This window comes from Nycticebus coucang, chromosome 12, assembly GCF_027406575.1.
Source record: "Nycticebus coucang isolate mNycCou1 chromosome 12, mNycCou1.pri, whole genome shotgun sequence".
Lineage (NCBI taxonomy): Eukaryota > Metazoa > Chordata > Mammalia > Primates > Lorisidae > Nycticebus > Nycticebus coucang.
Window position 1 is genome coordinate 59,626,404 of NC_069791.1, and position 25,464 is coordinate 59,651,867.

The following is a 25,464-nucleotide window of genomic DNA, read 5'->3' on the forward strand; positions in this document are numbered from 1 at the left end:
ATTTCTGCCTTACACATAGGCTAGTTAGTATTCTGCTGAGTTGAGATTGGCTTTTCTAAGAGAAGCATCATTTTGGATGGAAAGGGCAGTTGTACAAGATGGAAAGAGAAAATGCATTTAGGCAGCCCTTGCTTTGCAAGGTTCCAGTATGCATGCATTTCAGTCATCATTGTTTAGTTAAAGAACACCAATTTCTCAAAAATACAGTTCACAGTTCAGTTATGTGTACTGTGAATAACTGTGTACAGTATAAAACTTTTCTGTTAGTTTTTCAGCCTTCAGGATACTGTGCAAATAATTGTGCCTAGTGATCAGCTGCTAATCGTGCTACTTCTTTCAAAGGTTGTCAGTAATTGCCTGGTTATTGCACATTTGATATTTAGGTAATGTACAGGCAACAAAGGGCATTGTTATGTCACTTCCTTGTCTCCCAGTAATAAAGTTTTAACTTTTTTTATGAAAATGGATCATCAAAAGAGGGAGTTAGCCAACAAAGATAAAAGTGAAGCAAAGAAATGGAAACGATAATATTCAAAGTGAAAGTCAAATCAAACATAAATGGAGTTAATAGATGAAATAGCTGTCTGTGAAAAAAAAAAAAAAAAGAAATAGCTGTCTGTGGAGATGTTAACACTGCCATCATTGAGGAGATTCAAGATCAGGCGTCCTCAAACTTTTTAAACGGGGCCAATTCACTGTCCCTCAGACAGTTGGAGGGCCAGACTATAGTTTAAAAAAAAAAAAAAAAATGGCGGTGCCTGTGGCTCAAAGGAGTAGGGTACCGGCTCCATATGCCAGAGGTGGTGGGTTCGAACCCAGCCCTGGCCAAAAACTGAAAAAAAAAAAAAAAAAGAACAAATTCCTATGCACACTGCACATATCTTATTTTGAAGTAAAAAACAAAACGAGAACAAATACAATTTACACCACTTCATGTGGCCTGCGGGCCGCAGTTTGAGGATGCCTGTTCTAGATGTACAAACAGAAGAATTTAGTGAAAGTGAACTTGTCAACGTAAGAGTATGTCTGTTTACTACAGCATAGCAAAGATGCTTACTGTCTGGGAGAGTTGGCTCATGCCTTTAATCCTAGCACTCCAGGAGGCCAAGGCAAATAGATCACTTGAGCTAGAGAGTTCAAGACCAGCCTGAGCAAGAGTGAGACCCCATCTCTACTAAAAATAGAAAAACTAGCCGGGCATTGTGGCAGGGGTCTGTAGTCCCAGCTACTCAGGAGGCTAAGGCAAGAGAATCTCTTGAGCCCAAGAGTTTGAGGTTGCTGTGAGCTATGATGCCACAACATCTACTAATGGTGACAAGAGTGAGACTGTGCCACAAGAATAGAATAGAATAGAGTAGAATAAAATAGAACAAAATAGAATCATAAAATAAGATATAAATAAAATAAAAATTTGCATTTAGAAACTATTGCTTTGGCAACAGAGAAAAGGCAAAGTTAGTTAAGATACTTAAATAGTCTAAAGCAGTGGTTCTCACCTACAGGCAATTTTATACAAACTCCTCATTCCCACTCCTGCATTTAGCAATATCGGGAGTCATTTTTACCTGTCACAAGAAGGGAGAGTGCTACTGGCATCTAGTGAGTAGAGGTCAGGGTGTTGTTAAAACATCCTTTAATGCACAGCCACAACAAAGAACTTTGTAGTCAAAATATCAATAGTGGTTGAGAAACTTTGATTTAAAGAATGATTGACAGAGAGTCTATATATCTTGAATTATATATGCAACAGCACAATATTGTGAATTTATACTAGAAAAAATTTATTTCTTTACTGTGAAAGATTTTAAGAATAAGTGTTTACTAGCGCCAGGACAAAGTGGTAAGTGTTCATTTGAACAATTTAAAATGTATTCGTTAAGCAGCTACCATAATATAAGAGGAACCAGAGGTTACATGATTTGTTCAAGGTCACACACTTAGAAACTGCTAAAGTCAAAAGTTCAATTCACGTCCATAATGTATCAGTACTTAAGGTTTATTTGGCTTCACCTGGCTCTTAATTCATTATAGTAAGCCACCTTTTCCTAAAATATACTTAATAAATGCTTGATGCCCTAATAAACAGTGCTGTTGGCTCCTCCCAGACCACACATTCTATATTCTGAGTGTACTTCTGTTTTCTTTCGGCAAACATGTATATTAGCCCTGCTAAGGACATGAAGCTGTTCCTTTTCCAGCAGCAGTATCCTTGTTCCTTTTCCCTCCCTGTGATTGGTTGAACAATTCATGTCTCTTTCCTGCAGGTAGATACCGTGGTAGTGAGTGCCTATTGAAAGAGGCATCCTATCCTCCTTCTGTAACAAATGGCTCAGGGAGGGAAATGTCCTTCCTTTTGCCATTGACGCTCACTTACCTTTCCTTTCAATAATCCGCTATGGATTCAACTGCATTTAGCGTGATAACCCAAAGTACTGATTGTAAGTAGGCCCATTGATTCAGACCACAGTTTCAGTGGTGTTTTTTTTTTTTTTTTTTTGAGACAGAGTCTCACCATATTGTCTTCGGTAGAGTGCCGTGGCATCACACAGCTCACAGTAACCTCCAACTCTCGGGCTTAAGCAATTCTCTTGCCTTAGCCTCCCAAGTAGCTGGGAGTACAGGTGCCTGCCTCACACCCGGCTATTTTTTTGTTGTTGTTGCAGTTGTCATTGTTGTTTTAGCTGGCTCAGGCCGGGTTCAAACCCGCCTGCCTCGGTTTTCAGTGGGTTCTTATGATGGAACAGGAAACATTTAACCATAGCTCTGTTTTATATACTTATTTGTCTGTAAATATTGCTGACATAATTTTTTTGTGTGAGAATAAAGATTGAATCCTTGTTTTTGTTCTTCTTTGTAAAGAATCAAATACTTGTTGACTATTAATATTTGAACTATTTTGTATTTACATTTAATTTTTTATTTTAAAATAAGTCTGATCATTTTAAGCTGTTGCCTATTTTCAGTGTTCATATGATTGGTATTTTAATGAAATTTTATCATTTTTATTTTGTGTTTAATTAGACACGTTCTTTTTAACTTACTATTAAATCTTTTAAAGCATTTATTAATTTAGCCACTATGAAAGTATATTCTAAGAGCCTAGGGGAAGAAGAAAAGCAGATACTTAAAATCTAGTTTAGGAAATGATATACTAAAAAGGTAAAATTCTACCAAACAATAAATAAAAGAACATAAGTCAAGGAAGCAAGAGCTGTTATCGATGCTCTTGTCAAATGAAAGGCTTTAGCAGAGACCTGAGTGCTACAGTTCAGGAGCGGAGGCGGTTAGGTAGGGTATGCATTCTCTGGTGATAATTACTTCTTGTGGTGGGGGTAGTGGCTATTAAGTATTACTAAGGTTTGTAGACCCAGAAAGGGCCACAATACACATACACAGATGGTATATCTGTGTTGTTAAAATTTCATGAGGCATAAGGTGGCAGTCTGAAAATACTCCTGGGGTGGGGACTGACAGTAATAAAAGAAAGGTTGAGAAACACTAGAGTAGTTAGGGAAGGCTTTTAAGCAGGAAATAGAATGGATTAGGCATTGAAGATGGAAAATGTTAAGTAAGCAAAGACTAAAAATACTTGTTTTCACTTTCCAATATTTCTTTTTAAAAAAAATTTCCAATTAATACGAGGCTACTACAAAATTAGGTTACATTGTTTGCATTTGTAAGGTAAAGTTTAAGTTTTAGTTCACACAAACACGGAACACTTCATGAATTTGTGTGTCATCCTTATGCAGGGGCCATGCTAATTTTCTCCGTTATTGTTCCAATTTATGCACTGCCAAAGTGAGCACAACTGAGGATATTTTATTGCTAGGAACAGGAGGGAGGCAGATTCAACGTAGTTTTTGTGAAGAACATACTTTTTTTTTTTTTTTTATTGTTGGGGATTTACTGAGGGTACAATAAGCCAGGTTACACTGATTGCAATTCTTAGGTAAAGTCCCTCTTGTAATCATGTCTTGACCCATAAAGTGTGACACACACCAAGGCCCCATACCCCTCCCTCCTTCCCTCTTTCTACTTCTCCCCCATAACCATAATTCTCATTAATTGTCCTCATATCAAAATTGAGTACATAGGATTCATGCTTCTCCATTCTTGTGATGCTTTACTAAGAATAATGTCTTCCACGTCCATCCAGGTTAATACGAAGGATGTAAAGTCTCCATTTTTTTTAATGGCTGAATAGTATACATATACCACAGCTTGTTAATCCATTCCTGGGTTGGTGGGCATTTAGGCTGTTTCCACATTTTGGCGATTGTAAATTGAGTTGCAATAAACAATCTAGTACAAGTGTCCTTATGATAAAAGGATTTTTTTCCTTTTGGGTAGATGCCCAGTAATGGGATTGCAGGATCAAATGGGAGGTCTAGGTTGAGTGCTTTGAGGTTTCTCCATACTTCCTTCCAGAAAGGTTGTACTAGTTTGCAGTCCCACCAGCAGTGTAAAAGTGTTCCCTTCTCTCCACATCCACGCCAGCATCTGCAGTTTTGAGATTTTGTGATGTGGGCCATTCTCACTGGGGTTAAATGATATCTCAGGGTTGTTTTGATTTGCATTTCTCTAATGTATAGAGATGATGAACATTTTTTCATGTGTTTGTTAGCCATTCGTCTGTCGTCTTTAGAGAAAGTTCTATTCATGTCTCTTGCCCATTGATATATGGGATTGTTGGCTTTTTTCATGTGGATTAATTTGAGTTCTCTATAGATCCTAGTTATCAAGCTTTTGTCTGATTGAAAATATGCAAATATCCTTTCCCATTGTGTAGGTTGTCTCTTTGCTTTGGTTATTGTCTCTTTGCTGTACAGAAGCTTTTCAGTTTAATGAAGTCCCATTTGTTTATTTTTGTTGTTGTTGCAATTGCCATGGCAGTCTTCTTCATGAAGTCTTTTCCCCAGGCCAATATCTTCCAGTGTTTTTCCTATGCTTTCTTGGAGGATTTTTATTGTTTCATGCCTTAAATTTAAGTCCTTTACCCACCTCGAATCAATTTTTGTGAGTGGGGAAAGGTGTGGGTCCAGTTTCAGTCTTTGACATGTAGACATCCAGTTCTCCCAACACCATTTATTGAATAGGGAGTCTTTCCCCCAAGGTATGTTCTTGTTTGGTTTATCAAAGATTAGGTGGTTGTAAAATGTTAGTTTCATTTCTTGGTTTTCAATTCGATTCCAAGTGTCTATGTCTCTGTTTTTGTGCCAGTACCATGCTGTCTTGAGCACTATGGCTTTGTAGTACAGACTAAAATCTGGTATGCTGATGCCCCCAGCTTTATTTTTGTTACAGAGAACTGCCTTAGCTATACGGGGTTTTTTCCGGTTGCATACAAAACGCAGAATCATTTTTTCCAAATCTTGAAAGTACAATGTTGGTATTTTGATAGGAATAGCATTGAATAGGTAGATTGCTTTGGGAAGTATAGACATTTTAACAATGTTGATTCTTCCCATCCATGAGCATGGTATGTTCTTCCATTTGTTAATATCCTCTGCTATTTCCTTTCTGAGGATTTCATAGTTTTCTTTATAGAGGTCCTTCACCTCATTAGTTAGGTATATTCCTAGGTATTTCATTTTCTTTGAAACTATAGTGAAGGGAGTTGTGTCCTTAATTAGCTTCTCATCTTGACTGTTATTGGTGTACACAAAGGCTACTGACTTGTGGACATTGATTTTATATCCTGAAACGTTACTGTATTTTTTGATGACTTCTAGGAGTCTTGTGGTTGAGTCTCTGGGGTTCTCTAAGTATAAGATCATGTCGTCAGCAAAGAGGGAGAGTTTGACCTCCTCTGCTCCCATTTGGATTCCCTTGATTTCCTTGTCTTGCCTAATTGTATTGGCTAGAACTTCCAGCACTACATTGAATAGTAAAGGTGACAGAGGGCAACCCTGTCTGGTTCCAGTTCTAAGAGGAAAAGCTTTCAGTTTTACTCCATTCAGTAAAATATTGGCTGTGGGTTTGTCATAGATAGCTTCAATCAGTTTTAGAAATGTGCCACCTATGCCTATACTCTTCAGTGTTCTAATTAGAAAAGGATGCTGGATTTTATCAAATGCTTTTTCTGCATCTATTGAGAGGATCATGTGATCTTTATTTTTGCCTCTGTTAATATGGTGGATAACGTTTATAGACTTGAGTATGTTAAACCAGCCTTGCATCCCTGGGATGAAGCCTACTTGATCATGATGAATGACTTTTTTGATGATAAGCTGTAATCTATTGGCTAGGATTTTGTTGAGAATTTTTGCATCTATATTCATGAGTGAGATTGGTCTGAAATTCTCCTTTTTGTTTGGGTCTTTTCCTGGTTTTGGTATCAGGGTGATGTTTGCTTCATAGAATGTGTTGGGGAAGATTCCTTCTTCCTCAATTTTTTGGAATAATTCCTGCAGTACAGGAATAAGCTCTTCCTTGAAGGTTTGATAGAATTCTGGAGTAAAGCCATCTGGACCAGGGCATTTTTTGGTTGGAAGCTTTTTTTTTTTTCTTTTTTTTTTTTTTTTTTATTGTTGGGGATTCATTGAGGGTACAATAAGCCAGGTTACACTGATTGCAATTGTTAGGTAAAGTCCCTCTTGCAATCATGTCTTGCCCCCATAAAGTGTGACACACACCAAGGCCCCACCCACCTCCCTCCTTCCCTCTTTCTGTTTCCCCCCCCATAACCATAATTGTCATTAATTGTCCTCATATCAAAATTGAGTACATAGGATTCATGCTTCTCCATTCTTGTGATGCTTTACTAAGAATAATATCTTCCACGTCCATCCAGGTTAATACGAAGGATGTAAAGTCTCCATTTTTTTTAATGGCTGAATAGTATTCCATGGTATACATATACCACAGCTTGTTAATCCATTCCTGGGTTGGTGGGCATTTAGGCTGTTTCCACATTTTGGCGACTGTAAATTGAGCTGCAATAAACAGTCTAGTACAAGTGTCCTTATGATAAAAGGATTTCTTTCCTTCTGGGTAGATGCCCAGTAATGGGATTGCAGGATCAAATGGGAGGTCTAGCTTGAGTGCTTTGAGGATTCTCCATACTTCCTTCCAGAAAGGTTGTACTAGTTTGCAGTCCCACCAGCAGTGTAAAAGTGTTCCCTTCTCTCCACATCCACGCCAGCATCTGCAGTTTTGAGATTTTGTGATGTGGGCCATTCTCACTGGGGTTAGATGATATCTCAGGGTTGTTTTGATTTGCATTTCTCTAATATATAGAGATGATGAACATTTTTTCATGTGTTTGTTAGCCATTCGTCTGTCGTCTTTAGAGAAAGTTCTATTCATGTCTCTTGCCCATTGATATAAGGGATTGTTGGCTTTTTTCATGTGGATTAATTTGAGTTCTCTATAGATCCTGGTTATCAAGCTTTTGTCTGATTGAAAATATGCAAATATCCTTTCCCATTGTGTAGGTTGTCTCTTTGCTTTGGTTATTGTCTCCTTAGCTGTACAGAAGCTTTTCAGTTTAATGAAGTCCCATTTGTTTATTTTTGTTGTTGTTGCAATTGCCATGGCAGTCTTCTTCATGAAGTCTTTCCCCAGGCCAATATCTTCCAGTGTTTTTCCTATGCTTTCTTGGAGGGTTTTTATTGTTTCATGCCTTAAGTTTAAGTCCTTTATCCATCTTGAATCAATTTTTGTGAGTGGGGAAAGGTGTGGGTCCAGTTTCAGTCTTTTACATGTAAACATCCAGTTCTCCCAACACCATTTATTGAATAGGGAGTCTTTCCCCCAGGGTATGTTCTTGTTTGGTTTATCAAAGATTAGGTGGTTGTAAGATGTTAGTTTCATTTCTTGGTTTTCCATTCGATTCCAAGTGTCTATGTCTCTGTTTTTGTGCCAGTACCATGCTGTCTTGAGCACTATGGCTTTGTAGTACAGACTAAAATCTGGTATGCTGATGCCCCCAGCTTTATTTTTATTACAAAGAACTGCCTTAGCTATACGGGGTTTTTTCCAGTTCCATACAAAACGCAGAATCATTTTTTCCAAATCTTGAAAGTATGATGTTGGTATTTTGATAGGAATGGCATTGAATAGGTAGATTGCTTTGGGAAGTATGGACATTTTAACAATGTTGATTCTTCCCATCCATGAGCATGGTATGTTCTTCCATTTGTTAATATCCTCTGCTATTTCCTTTCTGAGGATTTCATAGTTTTCTTTATACAGGTCCTTCACCTCCTTCGTTAGGTATATTCCTAGGTATTTGATTTTCTTTGAGACTATGGTGAAGGGAGTTGTGTCCTTAATTAGCTTCTCATCTTGACTGTTATTGGTGTACACAAAGGCTACTGACTTGTGGACATTGATTTTATATCCTGAAACATTACTGTATTTTTTGATGACTTCTAGGAGTCTTGTGGTTGAGTCTTTGGGGTTCTCTAAGTATAAGATCATGTCGTCAGCAAAGAGGGAGAGTTTGACCTCCTCTGCTCCCATTTGGATTCCCTTTATTTCCTTGTCTTGCCTAATTGTATTGGCTAGAACTTCCAGCACTATGTTGAATAGTAAAGGTGACAGAGGACAACCTTGTCTGGTTCCAGTTCTAAGAGGAAAAGCTTTCAGTTTTACTCCATTCAGTAAAATATTGGCTGTGGGTTTGTCATAGATAGCTTCAATCAGTTTTAGAAATGTGCCACCTATGCCTATACTCTTCAGAGTTCTAATTAGAAAAGGATGCTGGATTTTATCAAATGCTTTTTCTGCATCTATTGAGAGGATCATGTGATCTTTATTTTTGCCTCTGTTAATATGGTGGATAACGTTTATAGACTTGCGTATGTTAAACCAGCCTTGCATCCCTGGGATGAAGCCTACTTGATCATGATGAATGACTTTTTTGATGATAAGCTGTAATCTATTGGCTAGGATTTTGTTGAGAATTTTTGCGTCTATGTTCATGAGTGAGATTGGTCTGAAATTCTCCTTTTTGTTTGGGTCTTTTCCTGGTTTTGGTATCAGGGTGATGTTTGCTTCATAGAATGTGTTGGGGAAGATTCCTTCTTCCTCAATTTTTTGGAATAATTTCTGCAGTACAGGAATAAGCTCTTCCTTGAAGGTTTGATAGAATTCTGGAGTGAAGCCATCTGGACCAGGGCATTTTTTGGTTGGAAGATTTTTTATTGTTTCTTTGATCTCAGTGCTTGAAATTGGTCTGTTCAGGAGCTCTATTTCTTCCTGGCTGAGTCTAGGGAGAGGGTGTGATTCCAAATATTGATCCATTTCTTTCACATTGTCAAATTTCTGGGCATAGAGTTTCTGGTAGTATTGAGAGATGATCTCTTGTATCTCTGTGGGATCAGTTGTTATTTCCCCTTTATCATTTCTGATTGAGGTTACTAGAGATTTTACTTTTCTATTCCTTGTTAGTCTGGCCAATGGTTTATCTATTTTATTTATTTTTTCAAAAAACCAACTCCTTGTTTCATTAATTTTCTGAATGATTCTTTTGTTTTCAATTTCATTGATCTCTGATTTGATTTTGGATATTTCTTTTCTTCTACTGAGTTTAGGCTTAGATTGTTCTTCTTTTTCCAATTCCATAAGATCTCTTGTGAGATTGTTGATGTGCTCTCTTTCAGTTTTTCGAATGTAGGCATCTAAAGCGATGAATTTTCCTCTCAAAACTGCTTTTGCAGTATCCCACAGGTTTTGGTAGCTTGTGTCTTCATTGTTGTTATGCTCAAGGAAGTTAATGATTTCCTGTTTTATTTCTTCCTTCACCCATCTGTTATTCAACAGAAGATTGTTTAATTTCCATGCCTTTGGGTGGGGTCGAGCATTTTTGTTAGAGTTGAGTTCCACCTTTAGTGCCTTATGGTCTGAGAAGATACAAGGTAAAATTTCAATTCTTTTGATTCTGTTGATATTTGTTTTGTGTCCCAGGATATGATCAATTTTGGAGAATGTTCCATGGGGTGATGAGAAGAATGTATATTCTTTATCTTTGGGGTGGAGTGTTCTATATGCGTCTATCAAGCACAGTTGTTCTAGAGTCTCATTTAAGTCTTTTATATCCTTGTTTAATTTCTGTTTCGAGGATCTGTCCAGCTCTGTAAGAGGAGTGTTAAAGTCCCCTGTTATGATGGTATTATCAGATATCATATTGCTCAGACTGAGTAAGGTCTGCTTCAAGAATCTGGGAGCATTTAAATTGGGTGCATAAATATTTAGAATTGAAATGTCTTCTTGTTGTATTTTTCCCTTGACCAATATAAAGTGACCATCTTTGTCTTTTTTGACTTTAGTTGCTTTAAATCCACATGTGTCTGAAAATAAGATTGCAACTCCTCTTTTCTTCTGAATTCCATTTGCCTGAAAAATTGTCTTCCAACCCTTGACTCGGAGCTTTAATTTGTCTTTTGAAGCCAGGTGTGTTTCTTGCAGACAGCAAATGGATGGCTTGTGTTTTTTAATCCAGTCAACCAATCTATGTCTCTTCAGTGGGGAATTCAAGCCATTAACATTTATTGAGATAATTGACAAGTGTGGTAGTATTCTATTCATCTTATTTTGTGAGAGTCCATTGCTTAGTTTTATCTTTTGCATCAGTGTGGAGGTTAGGTTCTGTCCTTTAATTTCTGAGTTCTTACTTTGCTGCTGATCCATTGTGGTGGTCAGTGTGCAGAACAGGTTGAAGTATTTCCTGTAGAGCTGGTCTTGTTGTGGCGAATTTCCTCAATGTTTGTATATCCGTAAATGATTTGATTTCTCCGTCAATTTTGAAGCTTAGCTTAGCAGGGTACAGAATTCTGGGCTGAAAATTGTTCTGTTTAAGTAGATTAAAGGTAGATGACCATTGTCTTCTTGCTTGGAAAGTTTCATTAGAGAAGTCTGCGGTCACTCTGATGGATTTGCCCCTGTAGGTCAACTGGCGCTTACTCCTGGCAGCTTGCAGAATCTTTTCTTTGGTCTTGACTTTGGACAGGTTCATCACAATGTGTCTTGGAGAAGCTCGGTTAGAGTTGAGGCGACCTGGGGTCCGATATCCCTCTGAAAGCAGTGTGTCAGAATCTTTGGTGATATTTGGGAAATTTTCTTTTATAATATTCTCTAGTATGGCTTCCATTCCTCTGGGGCATTCTTCTTCCCCTTCTGGAATTCCTATAACTCGTATGTTGGAACGCTTCATAAAGTCCCATAATTCTGACAGTGAACGTTCTGCTTTCTCTCTCTTCTTTTCTGCCTCTTTTACTATCTGAGTTATCTCAAAAACTTTGTCTTCTACCTCTGAAATTCTTTCTTCTGCATGGTCTAACCTGTTGCTGATACTTTCCATTGCATCTTTAAGTTCCCTGATTGACTGTTTCATTTCCTTCAGCTCTGCTATATCCTTTTTATATTCTTCATATCGTTCATCTCTTATTTGATTCTGTTTTTGAATTTCCTTTTGGTTATTTTCCACTTTATTAACAGTTTCCTTAATTGTTTCCATCATTTCCTTCATTGTTTTCAACATGTGTATTCTAAATTCCCTTTCTGTCATTCCTAACATTTCTGTATAGGTGGAATCCTCTGCAGTAGCTACCTCATGGTCCCTTGGCGGGGTAGTTCTGGACTGGTTCTTCATGTTGCCTGGAGTTTTCTGCTGATTCTTCCTCATGGGTGATTTCTTTTATCTGTTTACTTGCCCTAATTTTCCTTTCAATTCCTCTTGCTCTTTAAGTTCTTGTGCCTGTGGACTAAGGGTTACAGGACCAGAAGGGTGAGAAGGTTTAAGAGCAAAAAAGCGATGAAAGAAATGAGGACCGAGTGATAAGAAAAAAAAAAAAATGAAAAAAATGAAAAATAGAGAAAGGAGAGTGGTTGGGTGAAAGGAATATTGACAAAAAGAAGAGAGGCACAGAAAGAGGAAGACAGAGCAATATAGGTGTACAGTAGGGTACTTTGATACAACCTTAAAAAAAAAAAAAACACCTTCTGGGGGTGCCAAGTGGGGTGGTTCCCTTGAGGTCAGCAGCTCTTTGCTAACCTGATCAGACACAGTACCCCACCTCCACCAAGTAGAGAGGAAAGACAAAAATGCTATAAATCAAACCAAAACAAGCAAACAGAAAACTTTACGGGATAAAATTGGCTGGAAAAACCAAATAATAGTGGTAGAAACACTAACAAAAATGAAGTTCTGATTATTGAAATAGGCAGCAATGGGAAATTATAATTAAACTAGAAAAATTGAGAAAGAAAAAGGATCTGTATGGAAAAGGTTGAACTTAAAAAACAAAACAACAATCTAGAACGTCAAAATAAACAAAAAAAACAACCAAACCAAAAAAAAAAAACCAACCAAACAAACAAAAAAAAACACACACGCAACCAAAAACAAAGCAGTATGTATATGGAATTGAATATTGTCTGGGCAACACGTGGTCTTCTGGGGTATGAGATGTTAATCACAGTTCTGATACGACTGGAGGCTGCTAGTTTCTCGAACCCCAGCAGGTAGACACCCTAAATCTCTCTTCAGCCCACTTAAAAGGCACTTTGAACTTGATCACTTACTGAGCAGAAGCTTTCTCAGGGAAGTGCTTGTTGCTGGAGTCACTGCTGAAGTGGCTATCCACTTACCCTGTGTGTCAAAACTGGTCTCCCTCTGCCCCCGAGGGTTAGGGCTGCAAGGCGGCTCAGACCCCGCCCTTAGGCTACTTGGTCGCTGGGTTACCAGCTCCCACCCAATTCCAGCTCTGCGACCCTGAGGGCGGAGCTTGCCAGGGCAGATCGCTCACAATGTCTGCCTGTGACCCAGAGCCAAACTCTATTAGCTCTGTCTGGCTCAGCGGCTCAGACTGGGGCCCTAGACAAAGGCCAAAGTTCTCCGCACTCCCGCTCAGGCTCTCCCCAAGGCAGTTCAGCTGAGTGCCAAGTCCAAAGACACCAAAACAGTTCACAGGTAAGGCCTTTCTGGTTTGCAGTCTCGCTGCTACTGAACTTACAGTTGCGGGCGGGTTTAGGCGGATTGAACACACGCGACCACTTGCCGGTTTTCCACTGTTTTAGTCCTCCTCTTGGGGTCCAGAAGTCTCTCGCTGACTCCCTGTATCCTCTCAGGGGTGATGATAGGCAGATCCCACCAGCCAGAGATGCCTGGAGTCCTATATCCCCAGACTCACGGTGCCCAGATGCAAGGAAGCTGTTACTCGGCTGCCATCTTGCTCCTCCTCCGGTTGGAAGCTTTTTTATTGTTTCTTTGATCTCAGTACTTGAAATTGGTCTGTTCAGGAGCTCTGTTTCTTCCTGGCTGAGTCTAGGGAGAGGGTATGATTCCAAATATTGATCCATTTCTTTCACATTGTCAAATTTCTGGGCATAGAGTTTCTGGTAGTATTCAGAGATGATCTCTTGTATCTCTGTGGGATCAATTGTTATTTCCCCTTTATCATTTCTGATTGAGGTTACTAGAGATTTTACTTTTCTATTCCTCGTTAGTCTGGCCAATGGTTTATCTATTTTATTTATTTTTTCAAAAAACCAACTCCTTTCATTAATTTTCTGAATGATTCTTTTGTTTTCAATTTCATTGCTCTCTGATTTGATTTTGGATATTTCTTTTCTTCTACTGAGTTTAGGCTTAGATTGTTCTTCTTTTTCCAATTCCATAAGATCTCTTATGAGATTGTTGATGTGCTCTCTTTCTGTTTTTCGAATGTAGGCATCTAAAGCGATGAATTTTCCTCTCAAAACTGCTTTTGCAGTATCCCACAGGTTTTGGTAGCTTGTGTCTTCATTGTTGTTATGCTCAAGGAAGTTAATGATTTCCTGTTTTATTTCTTCCTTCACCCATCTGTTATTCAACAGAAGATTGTTTAATTTCCATGCCTTTGGGTGGGGTTGAGCATTTTTGTTAGAGTTGAGTTCCACCTTTAGTGCCTTATGGTCTGAGAAGATACAAGGTAAAATTTCAATTCTTTTGATTCTGTTGATATTTGTTTTGTGTCCCAGGATATGATCAATTTTGGAGAATGTTCCATGGGGTGATGAGAAGAATGTATATTCTTTATCTTTGGGATGGAGTGCTCTCTATGCGTCTATCAAGCACAGTTGTTCTAGGGTCTCATTTTTTTTTTTTTTTTTAATTGGGCCGGGGCTGGGTTTGAACCCGCCACCTCCGGCATATGGGACCGGCGCCCAACCCGCTGAGCCACAGGCGCCGCCCACTAGGGTCTCATTTAAGTCTCTTATATCCTTGTTTAATTTCTGTTTAGAGGATCTGTCCAGCTCTGTAAGAGGAGTGTTAAGGTCCCCTGTTATTATGGTATTATCAGATATCATATTGCTCAGACTGAGTAAGGTCTGTTTCAAGAATCTGGGAGCATTTAAATTGGGTGCATAAATATTTAGAATTGAAATGTCTTCTTGTTGTATTTTTCCCTTGACCAATATAAAGTGACCATCTTTGTCTTTTGAGTTTAGTTGCTTTAAATCCACATGTATCTGAACATAAGATTGCAACTCCTCTTTTCTTCTGAATTCCATTTGCCGAAAAATTGTCTTCCAACCCTTGACTCGGAGTTTTAATTTGTCTTTTGAAGCCAGGTGTTTTTCTTGCAGACAGCAAATGGATGGCTTGTGTTTTTTAATCCAGTCAGCCAATCTATGTCTCTTCAGTGGGGAATTCAAGCCATTAACATTTATGGAGATAATTGATAAGTGTGGTAGTATTCTATTCATCTTATTTGGTGAGAGTCCATTGCTTAGTTTTATCTTTTGCATCAGTGTGGAGGTTAGGTTCTGTCCTTCAATTTCTGAGTTCTTACTTTGCTGCTGATCCATTGTGGTGGTCAGTGTGCAGAACAGGTTGAAGTATTTCCTATAGTGCTGGTCTTGTTGTGGCGAATTTCCTCAATGTTTGTATATCCGTAAATGATTTGATTTCTCTGTCAATTTTTAAGCTTAGCTTAGCAGGGTACAGAATTCTGGGCTGGAAATTGTTCTGTTTAAGTAGATTAAAGGTAGATGACCATTGTCTTCTTGCTTGGAAAGTTTCATTAGAGAAGTCTGCGGTCACTCTGATGGATTTGCCCCTGTAGGTCAATGGGTGCTTACTCCTGGCACCTTGCAGAATCTTTTCTTTTGTCTTGACTTTGGACAGGTTCATCACAATGTGTCTTGGAGAAGCTCAGTTAGAGTTGAGGCGACCTGGGGTCCGATAGCCCTCTGAAAGCAGTGTGTCAGAATCTTTGGTGATATTTGGGAAATTTTCTTTTATAATATTCTCTAGTATGGCTTCCATTCCTCTGGGGCATTCTTCTTCCCCTTCTGGAATTCCTATAACTCGTATGTTGGAACGCTTCATAAAGTCCCATAATTCTGACAGTGAACGTTCTGCTTTCTCTCTCTTCTTTTCTGCCTCTTTTACTATCTTAGTTATCTCAAAAACTTTGTCTTCTACCTTTGAAATTCTTTCTTCTGCATGGTCTAACCTGTTGCTGATACTTTCCATTGCATCTTTAAGTTCCCTAATTGACTGTTTCAGTTCCTTCAGCTCTGCTATATCCTTTTTATATTCTTCATATCGTTCATCTCTTATTTGATTCTGTTTTTGAATTTCCTTTTGGTTATTTTCCACTTTATTAGCAGTTTCCTTCATTGTTTCCATCATTTCTTTCATTGTTTTCAACATGTGTATTCTAAATTCCCTTTCTGTCATTCTTAACATTTCTTTATAGGTGGAATCCTGTGCAGTAGCTACCTCATGGTCCCTTGGCGGGGTTGTTCTGGAGTGGTTCTTCATGTTGCCTGGAGTTTTCTGCTGATTCTTCCTCATGAGTGATTTCTTTTATCTGTTTCCTTGCCCTAATTTTCCTTTCACTTCCTCTTGCTCTTTAAGTTCTCGTGCCTGTGGACTAAGGGTTACAGGACAGTTGCGGGCGGGTTTAGACGGGTTGAACACACGCGACCACTTGTCGGTTTTCCACTGTTTTAGTCCTCCTCTTGGGGTCCAGAAGTCTCTCGCTGACTCCCTGTATCCTCTCAGGGGTGATGATAGGCAGATCTCACCAGCCAGAGATGCCTGGAGTCCTATCTTCCCAGACTCACGGTGCCCAGATGCAAGGAAGCTGTTACTTGGCTGCCATCTTGCTGGGATCTAGAACATACTTTTTTTAATTGTTAAATCATAGCTGTGTACATTAGTGCAATCAAGGGGTGCAATGTGCTGGTTTCATATACAATCTGAAATATTCTCATCAAACTGTTCAACGTAGCCTTCATGGCATTTTCTTAGTCATTGTATGTAGACATTTGTATTCTGCATTTAGTAAGTTTTGCCTGTACCCATTCTAAGATGACCCGTAGGTGTGGCCCCACCCATTACCCTCCCTCCACTCTAACCTCCCCCCTCCCTTCCCCTTCCTTGGCCCTTTCCCCATAGTCTTGTGCTATAGTTGGGTTATAGCCTTCATGTGAAAGCTATAAGTTAGCTTCATAGTAGGGATGAGTACATTGGATACTTTTTCTTCCATTCCTGAGATACTTTGCTAAGAAGAATATGTTCCAGCTCCATCCATGTAAACATGAAAGAGGTAAAGTCTCCATCTTTCTTTAAGGCTGCATAGTATTCCATGGTATACATGTACCACAATTTGCTAGTCCATTTGTGGGTCGATGGGCACTTGGGCTTCTTCCATGACTTAGCAATTATGAATTGGGCTGCAATAAACATTCTGGTACAGATGTCTTTGTTATATTGTGGTTTTTGGTCTTCTGGGTATAAACCTAGTAAAGGAATTATAGGATCAAATGGCAGGTCTATTTTTAGGTCTCTATTCTCCAAACATCCTTCCAGAAGGAATGTATTAGTGTGCATTCCCACCACCAGTGTAGAAGTGTGCCCTTTTCTCCACATCCACACCAACATCTCTGGTTTGGGGATTTTGTTATGTGGGCTACTCTTACTGGGGTTTAGGTGATATCTCAAAGTAATTTTGATTGCATTTCTCTGATGATTAAGCATAATGAGCTTTTTTACATGTGTTTGTAGATCGTGCATCTGTCTTCTTTACAGAAGTTTCTCTTCAAGTCTCTTGCCCACCCTGAGATGGGATCACGTGTTCTTTTCTTGCTAATACGCTTGAGTTCTCTGTGGATTGTGGTTATTAGACCTTTATCGGAGGTATAACCTGCAAATATTTTCTCCCATTCTGAGGGCTGTCTGCTTGCTTTACTTGCTACGTTCTTGGCTGTGCAGAAGCTTTTTAGTTTGATCAGGTCCCAGTAGTGTATTTTTGGTACTGCTTCAATTGTCTTGGGAGTCCTCCTCATAAAATATTCACCTAGGCCGATTCCTTCAAGAGTTTTCCCTGCACTTTCTTCAAGTATTTTTAAAGTTTCATGTCTTAAGTTTAAATCTTTTATCCAGTGAGAGTCTATCTTAGTTAATGGTGAAAGGTGTGGGTCCAGTTTCAATCTTCTGCAGGTTGCCAGCCAGTTCACCCAGCACCATTTGTTAAATAGGGAATCTTTTCCCCATTGAATGTTTTTAATTGCCTTGTCAGAGATGAAATAGCAGTAAGTAGCTGGATTCATCTCTTTGTTCTCTATTCTCTTCCAGACATCTACTTCTCTGTTTTTGTGCCAATACCATGCTGTTTTGATCACTATCGATTTATAGTACAGTCTCAGGTCTGGTAGCGTGATTCCTTCTGCTTTGTTTTTATTGCTGAGTAATGTTTTGACTATTTGAGGCTTTTACTGATTCCATATGAAACAAAGTATTATTTTTTCAAGATCTTGAAATATGACAATGGAGCTTTAATAGAAATTGCATTAAAATTATATATTTCTTTGGGTAGTATAGACATTTTAACATGTTGATTCTTCCCAGCCATGAGCATGGTATGTTTTTCCATTTGTTAACATCTTCAGTTATTTCTTTTCTTAAAGTTTCATAGTTCTCTTCGTAGAGATCTTTCACGTCCTTAGGTATACTCCCAAATATTTCATCTTCTTTGGCACTACTGTGAAAGGAATAGAGTCCTTGACTGTTTTTTCACATTGGTTATTGTTGGTATATATAAAGGCTACAGATTTATGGCTGTTGATTTTGTAGCCTGAGACATTGCTGTATTCCTTGATCATTTCTAAAAGGTTTGTAGTAGAATCCCTAGTGTTTTCCAGATATACGATCATATCATCTGTGAAGAGTGAAAGTTCGATCTCTTCTGACCCTATGTGGATACCCTTGATTGCCTTTTCTTCCCTAAATTGCAATGGCTAAAACTTCCATTACAATGTTAAAGAGCAATGGAGACAATGGGCAACCTTGCCTGGTTCCTGATCTAAGTGGAAATGATTTCAATTTAACTCCATTCAATACGATATTGGCTGTGGGTTTGCTGTAGATGGCCTCTATTAGTTTAAGAAATGTTCCTTCTATACCAATTTTGTTAAGTGTTCTGATCATGAAGGGATGCTGGATATTATCAAAAGCTTTTTCTGCATCAATTGAAGGACTCATATGGTCCTTATTTTTTAGTTTGTTTATATGCTGAATTACATTTATAGATTTACATATATTGAACCAGCCTTGAGAGCCTGGGATAAATCCCACTTGGTCGTCGTGTATAATTTTTTTGATGTGCTGTTGGATTCTGTTAGGATCTTATCGAGTATTTTAGCATCAATATTCATTAGTGACGTTGGTATATAATTTTCTTCCTTGTTGGGTCTTTTCCTGGTTTGGGGATCAAGGTGATGTTTGCTTCATAGAATGTGTTGGGTAATATTCCTTCTTTTTCTATATTTTGGAAGAGGTTTAGGAATAGAGGTACTAGTTCTTCTTTAAAGGTTTGGTGGAATTCTGACATAAAGCCATCTGGTCCTGGGCTTTTCTTTTTATGGAGATTTTGTATGGTTGATGCTATTTCAGAACTTGATATAGGCCTGTTGAACATTTCCACTTCGTTCTGGCTAAGTCTTGGTAGGTGGCGTACTTCCAGATATTGGTTGATTTCTTTCAGATTTTCATATTTCTGAGAGTAGAGTTTCTTGTAGTATTTGTTAAGGATTTTTTGAATTTTTGAGGGGTCTGTTGTTATTTCATCGTTACTATTTCTGATTGATGATATTAGAGATTTTACTCTTTTTTTCCTGATTAGGTTGGCTACAGGTCTATCTATTTTTTTGATATTTTCCAAAAACCAACTTTTGGCTTTATTGATCTGTTGTATAATTCTTTTGTTTTCAATTTCATTTAATTCTGCTCTGATTTTGGTTATTTCTTTTCTTCTGCTGTGTTTGGGGTTGGAGTGTTCTTCCTTCTCCAGTTGCTTGAGATGTCCCATTAAGTTGTTCACTTCCCCCTCTCTTTCCATTCTCTTAAGGAAGGCTTGCAGTGCTATAAATTTTCCTCTTAGGCCTGCCTTTGCAGTATCCCAGGGGTTCTGGTAATTCGTGTCTTGATTGTTGTTTTGTTCCAAAAATTTGGTGATTTCCTTCTTAATCTTGTCTATAACCCATCTGTCTTTCAGCATAAGGTTGTTCGGCTTCCTTGTTTTTGGATGGGTATGCAGGTTTTTGTTGTTACTGAGTTCAACTTTTATTCCATGATGGTCTGAGAAGATGCAAGGAATAATTTCTATTTTTTTGAATTTGCTGAGATTAGATTTGTGGCCTAGGATTGGTCGATTTTGGAGTATGTTCCGTGGGCTGATGAGTAGAATGTGTATTCAGTTTTGTTGGGATGAAATGTTCTGTAGATGTCTGTTAAGTCCAGATGTTGAATGGTTAAATTTAAATCTAAAATTTCTTTGCTTAGCTTTTTTTTTTTTTGGAGGATCTACCCAGCACTGCTAAAGGGGTGTTAAAATCTCCAACTTCTATGGAACTGGAGGAAATCAAGTTGCTCATGTCTGTTAGAGTTTCTCTTATAAATTGAGGTGTGGTCTGGTTGGGTGCATAAATATTAATAATTGAAGTCTCATCATTTTGAGTATTACTTTAACAAATATGAAGTGTCCATCCTTATCCTTCCTTATTTCATTTGGTTTAAAGCCTATTGCGTCTGCGAATAGTATTACAATGCCTGCTTTTTTTCTGCTTTCCATTTGCCTGGAGTATAGATGACCATCCCTTCACCTTGAGTCTATATTTGTCTTTTAATGTAAGATGCGATTCTTGTATGCAACAGATATCTGGCTTGAGTTTTTGTATCCAGTCAGCCAACCTGTGCCTCTTTGCAGGACAATTTAAACCATTCACATTAATTGAGAATATTGATAAGCCTTTCGAGAGTCTGGTGGACATTTTTAATCCTTTTGCAACTGTGGAAGTTGGAATTTGATCAAAATTTTCTGGGTGGGTTTACTTTTGTGGTGTAGGATTACACTTGTGCTGGTCTTTATGGAGGATAGGTCTGAGAATATCCTGGAGAGCTGGTTTAGTTATGGCAAATTTCTTCAAAATGTGAATATCATTGAAGTATTTAATTTCTCCATCATAAATGAAACTCAGTTTAGCTGGGTACAGGATCCTGGGTTGAAAGTTATTTTGTTTTAGGAGCTTAAAAGTCAATGACCATCCTCTTCTAGCTTGAAAGGTTTCAGCAGAGAGATCTGCAGTTATTCTAATATTCTTGCCTTTTTAGGTGATGGTTTTCTTTCGTCTGACTGGTTTCAGAATTTTCTCCTTCATATTAACTTTAGTGAAATTAATTATGATATGTCTGGGGGATTTCTTATTTGGGTTGAGTTGTGCTGGAGTTCTGAAACTGCTATCTGAATTTCAGAATCTCTTGGCATGTCTGCACAGTTCTCCTTCATAATCTCATGGAGAAGAGACTCTGCCTTGTGAAGCCACTTTGTCGCTTTCAGGGATCCCTATAAGACAAATACTAGTTTTCTTCGAATTATCCCAGAGCTCTCTGAGAGAATGATCTGTTTTTGCCCTCCATTTCTCTTCCTCTTTGAGAGTTTGGGAGCGTTTGAAAGCTTTGTCTTCAGTGTTGGAAGTCCTTTCTTCTGCTTGCTCCATTCTGTTACTGAGGGATTCTGCTGTGTGTCTGAGATCTTTGAGGGCTGCAACTTCTTGTCTCAATGTGTCAAAATCTTTGGTCATTTGTTCTTTGAATTTGTTGAATTCTTGAGATATCTTTTTGGTTACTGCTTGGAATTCTAATTCGATCTTATTTGCTATTCAGATTCTGAATTCGATTTCTGACAGCTGTGTGTTTGTGCATAGGATCTTGTGCTGTGTCTGCCCCATTGATCCTTGGGGGAGTTGATCTACTCTGATTAGTCATATTGCCAAAGTTTTTCTGTTGATATTGCCTCATGATTGTTTTTCACCGTTGCCTCTGGCCATCCTCAGAGTTTGGGAGGTGTCTCTCCAAGATTAGACCCCAGCGGGATCACTCTATTGTTGCTGGATCTTTGTAGGGAGTGACCCTGTGTAGTTCCTCTGGGGCTGCCCCAGCCAGGGAGTTCTGGTTGTGGAAGCAGCTCCAGAGTGTGACACACCCAGATCCAGCAAGAGGGCCGGAGGTGGTGCGCATGGTACTGGGAGTGGCAGGCGCCCAGTGACTTTGGCACAGAGAGCCCAAGGCTCCAGCAGTCTCTGGCCAGGAGAAGGGCTCTGTGCAGAGGCAGGGAGCACACTGGGGGGCACACGGCTACCAGAGTCCTTGGCCAGATGAGTGGGCCGGTGTGGAGCCAGGGAGGGTACAGGAGGGGGATGCAGGGTTGCACGGCTTCCGCAGTTCTTGGTCACGGCATGCAGAGGCCCAGCGGGCACAGGTTGCAGGTTGGGAGTCGTGGTGCAGTTCTTATGAAGGTTCGGGCGACGTCAAGCCCAGGAGTTTGAGGTTGCTATGACTTGTGATGCCACGGCCCTCTACCCAGGTCAACAGCCCTTGGCTCCAGTGTGCCAAAACCCGTCTCACTCTGCCCCTGAGAGTTAAGGCTGTAAGACAGCTCAGTTACTGCCTTTAGGCTGCTCAGTGGCTAGGTTACTAGCTCCCACCCGATTCTTGCTCTGCGACCCTGAGAGACAAAAGGTAATCTACCACACTTTAAACCCGAACATTTTTAAAATGAAATGTGTAAGTTTTATTTTCCAACTCTTCACTTTACAAGATAATAACCAGATGTTATGATGCATCATGTGGGACATGTGGAGCTTGCCGGGGCAGTTCTCTCAAAATGACTCCCTGCAGCCCACAGCCAGACACTATTAGCTCCGTCCGGCTTAGCAGCTCAGTCTGGGGCCGTAGACAATGCCCAAAGTTCTCTGCACTCGTGCTCAAGCTCTCCCTAAGGCAGTTCAATTGAGTGCCAAGTCCAAAAACACTGAAATAGTTCACAGGTAAGGCCTTTCCAGTTTGCAGTCTCACTGCTGCTTGTACTTATGGCTGCCGGCAGGATTAGGTCCATCGAACACACGCAACCACTTGCCAGTTTTCCACTGTTTTTTGTCCTCCTCTTGGGGTCCAGAATTCCCTTGCTGACTCCCTGTATCCTCAAAGGGAAGGTTATAGGCAGATCCCACCAGCCAGAGATGCCTGGAGTCTTACCTCCACAGACTCACCGTGCCCAGTTGCAGGGAAGCTATTACTCGGCCTCCATTTTGCTCCACCTCCCTCAAGAACATACTTTTTTAAATAAATTGAGAGATTGAGTACATAACATGTCTCACATGATGCATCATAACATCTGGTTATTATCTTGTAAAGTGAAGAGTTGGAAAATAAAACTTACACATTTCTTTTTAAATATGTCGGGTTCAAAGTGTGGTAGATTGCCTTTTGTCTCTCTGTGTTACTTCTTACCAATTAGTTTTTTGATTAGAGCTAGAGTACCAGTTCACTTCTTCTTCATGCAGTCATATTAGCAGTACTGGTTAACAGACTCTTTGTTAGGACTTAGGACTGTCTTACACTGTCGTTATTCATTGAATTACAGAGTCAAAGAATTTTAGAAATGTGGAAGACTGTAAAGATTGCTTAGACAGTTCTGTTTAGATATAAATGAGATTAACCTGCATGCAGGAAAGATCCATTGGTATTAGTGCTATAACTGGTCTTACTACCTGGGTCTCCTGACTCCTAGTTCATTGCCTTGCTCACAGTATCTCTCTCTCTAAACTGTATGAGGCTTGGTCTGGAAGCAGAAATCTTAAATTTTAAGACCTTACCAGATTGTCACTTCTTGTTCCATTTTCCCAGACAAATCATTTCCTCAAGAATCTGGGAAGACAATGAGCTTTGGATTTTTTACTTTTCCATTTTACTTGCTTTAACCTTGAGCAACTTAACCTATTTATATGTTATCTTATATGTTAAATGGGGATAAAAATATTTAATAAGGCATTGTCAATATTAAGTTAGATGACCTATATAAAGCCCTTTCCTCTGTGTTGGACATATCTTAAAAATTCAGTAAATGTTTTTCTCTCCTTCTTTTACGACTAGAATACTTACCACATTGTATTGCAGTTATTTATTTATATGTACCAGGTAGGATTCAGTAATTATACACATACAATATTATTATGTTGACAGTAAAGCCACTCTAGGAATTTACTACTGAAACAAACATAGGGGCACTGCTTTACTTATTTATTTATTTATTTATTTATTTTTGAGACAGAGTCTCAAGCTGTCACCCTGGATAGAGTGCTGTGGGATCATAGCTCACAGCAAACCTCAAACTCTTGGGCTCAAGCAATTCTCTTGCCTCAGCCTCCCAAGTAGCTGGGACTACAGCCACCCGCCACAATGTCTGGCTATTTTTTTTGTTGCAGTTGTCTTGGTTGTTTTAACTGGCCCGGGCCACTATTTTAGTAGATAGTTCATTCATCTGTCAGTGATGAATTGAGTGAGTTGTGTTTTTTGTTTTGTTTTGTTTTTTTTTGGAGACAGTGTGAAATTTTCACCCTGGGTAGAGTGCTATGGTGTCATAGCTTACAGCACCCTCCAACTTGGGCTCAGGCAATCCTCTTGCTTCCATTTTTTTCTATTTTCAGTAGAGATGGGGGTCTCACTTTTGCTCAGGCTGTTCTTGAACTTGTGAGCTCAAGCACTCCACCTGCCTCAGCCTCCCAGAGTGCTAGAATTACAGGCTTGAGCTAGTGTTCATTTTTCATACTGATAATTCTGTAATCTAACTTTACTTGCCCTATAGTTGTCTGAAACCTTGTTTTGACCTTATAAGAATTTTATTATAATTCTTGGAAGGAAACTGTATTGATCGCATCATTGGGTTTCTGATGTCTGTCCTTGATAATTTCTGATTGCCTTGCAGAGCTCTGAGGAGCAAGAGTGCAGCGATGAAGCTTCTCAGGAAGATGAGGGGTTTATGGGCATGTCTCCTCTCTTACAAGCCCATCATGCTATGGAAAGAATGGAAGAGTTTGTTTGTAAGGTAAGATTGCAATTTCTTACCACCTTCATGCTATATTATTTAACCCTTCTTAAATAGGAACCTTTAAAGAGAGTGGGAGTACCTTAGCCTTTGGTTTGCTCTGGGGAAGATATATGGCAAAGTAGAATAGAGGCAGTCTCATGACTTTAACCTGTTCAAGACACAATACATTTGTTTGCTTGTAGTAGCTATAGTAAAATTCTAATCAAACTAGAATATGGAATTAGGAAACAAACCTTTCACTGATACAGGTTAACAGGGTAAATATCGTACTGATAATTTTGATAGGACAGGATGAAGCAAAATTGGAAGTGATTGGTGCCTGACCTATCTTGAAGACAATAGTAGAACCTCTGTAAGTTGACTACCCAAGGGACTGTAACAAACTGGTCAATGTATGGAGGTGGTCAACATAAGAAATTAGATCTACTGGGCGGTGCCTGTGGCTTAGTTGGTAAGGCGCCGGCCCCATATACCGAGGGTGGCGGGTTCAAACCTGGCCCCGGCTGAACTGCAACCAAAAAATAGCTGGGCGTTGTGGCGGGCGCCTGTAGTCCCAGCTACTTGGGAGGCTGAGGCAAGAGAATCGCATAAGCCCAGGAGTTGGAGGTTGCTGTGAGCTGTGTGAGGCCATGGCACTCTACCGAGGACCATAAAGTGAGACTCTGTCTCTACAAAAAAAAAAAAAAAAAAAAGAAATTAGATCTACTGTCTGGTCTATGAAAATTAGATCAATTTGAGGTGGTCAGTGTAGGGAAGTGGATAATTATGGAAGTTCTATGTTAAAATGCCATTCCCAAGTCCCTTGAATCTGTTCTGTTGTTTGACTGCAATGGCAAACATTCTATTCTTTCTAGGGATTATGTGGGTAATAAAACTACTCTTGAGATAGAAATTTGCCAGTTGTCATGCACATCTGCTATTTTCAGTGTAGCTTGTATGTTTTCTGTCTCTAAGGTTTTTCTCCCAATTTGTTGTCTGATTCCCTAGGATCTATTATGGGATTCCCCCCCAAAATGGTAACTAGAATTGAGTTTGTTTGCTTAGAGAAATTAGAGACACTGATAGGTACTTAATTAATCAG

The 25,464-nt window shown here is 39.2% G+C and overlaps 1 protein-coding gene and 1 non-coding gene across 4 annotated transcripts in view; one reads left to right on the plus strand and one right to left on the minus strand.

The window, feature by feature from the left end:
- Positions 1 to 25,464, plus strand: part of ADIPOR2 (adiponectin receptor 2) — an 88,179-nt gene that overhangs the window by 47,584 nt on the left and 15,131 nt on the right. For all 3 annotated transcript variants that reach the window (XM_053554797.1, XM_053554798.1, XM_053554799.1), the window contains exon 3: positions 24,261 to 24,380. In XM_053554797.1, coding sequence (XP_053410772.1) covers positions 24,261 to 24,380 — 120 coding nt within the window. The remainder of the gene's footprint in view (positions 1 to 24,260; positions 24,381 to 25,464) is intronic.
- Positions 3,705 to 3,812, minus strand: LOC128562911 (U6 spliceosomal RNA). Its single transcript, XR_008373607.1, has one exon. It is a non-coding gene; the product is annotated as a U6 spliceosomal RNA (small nuclear RNA).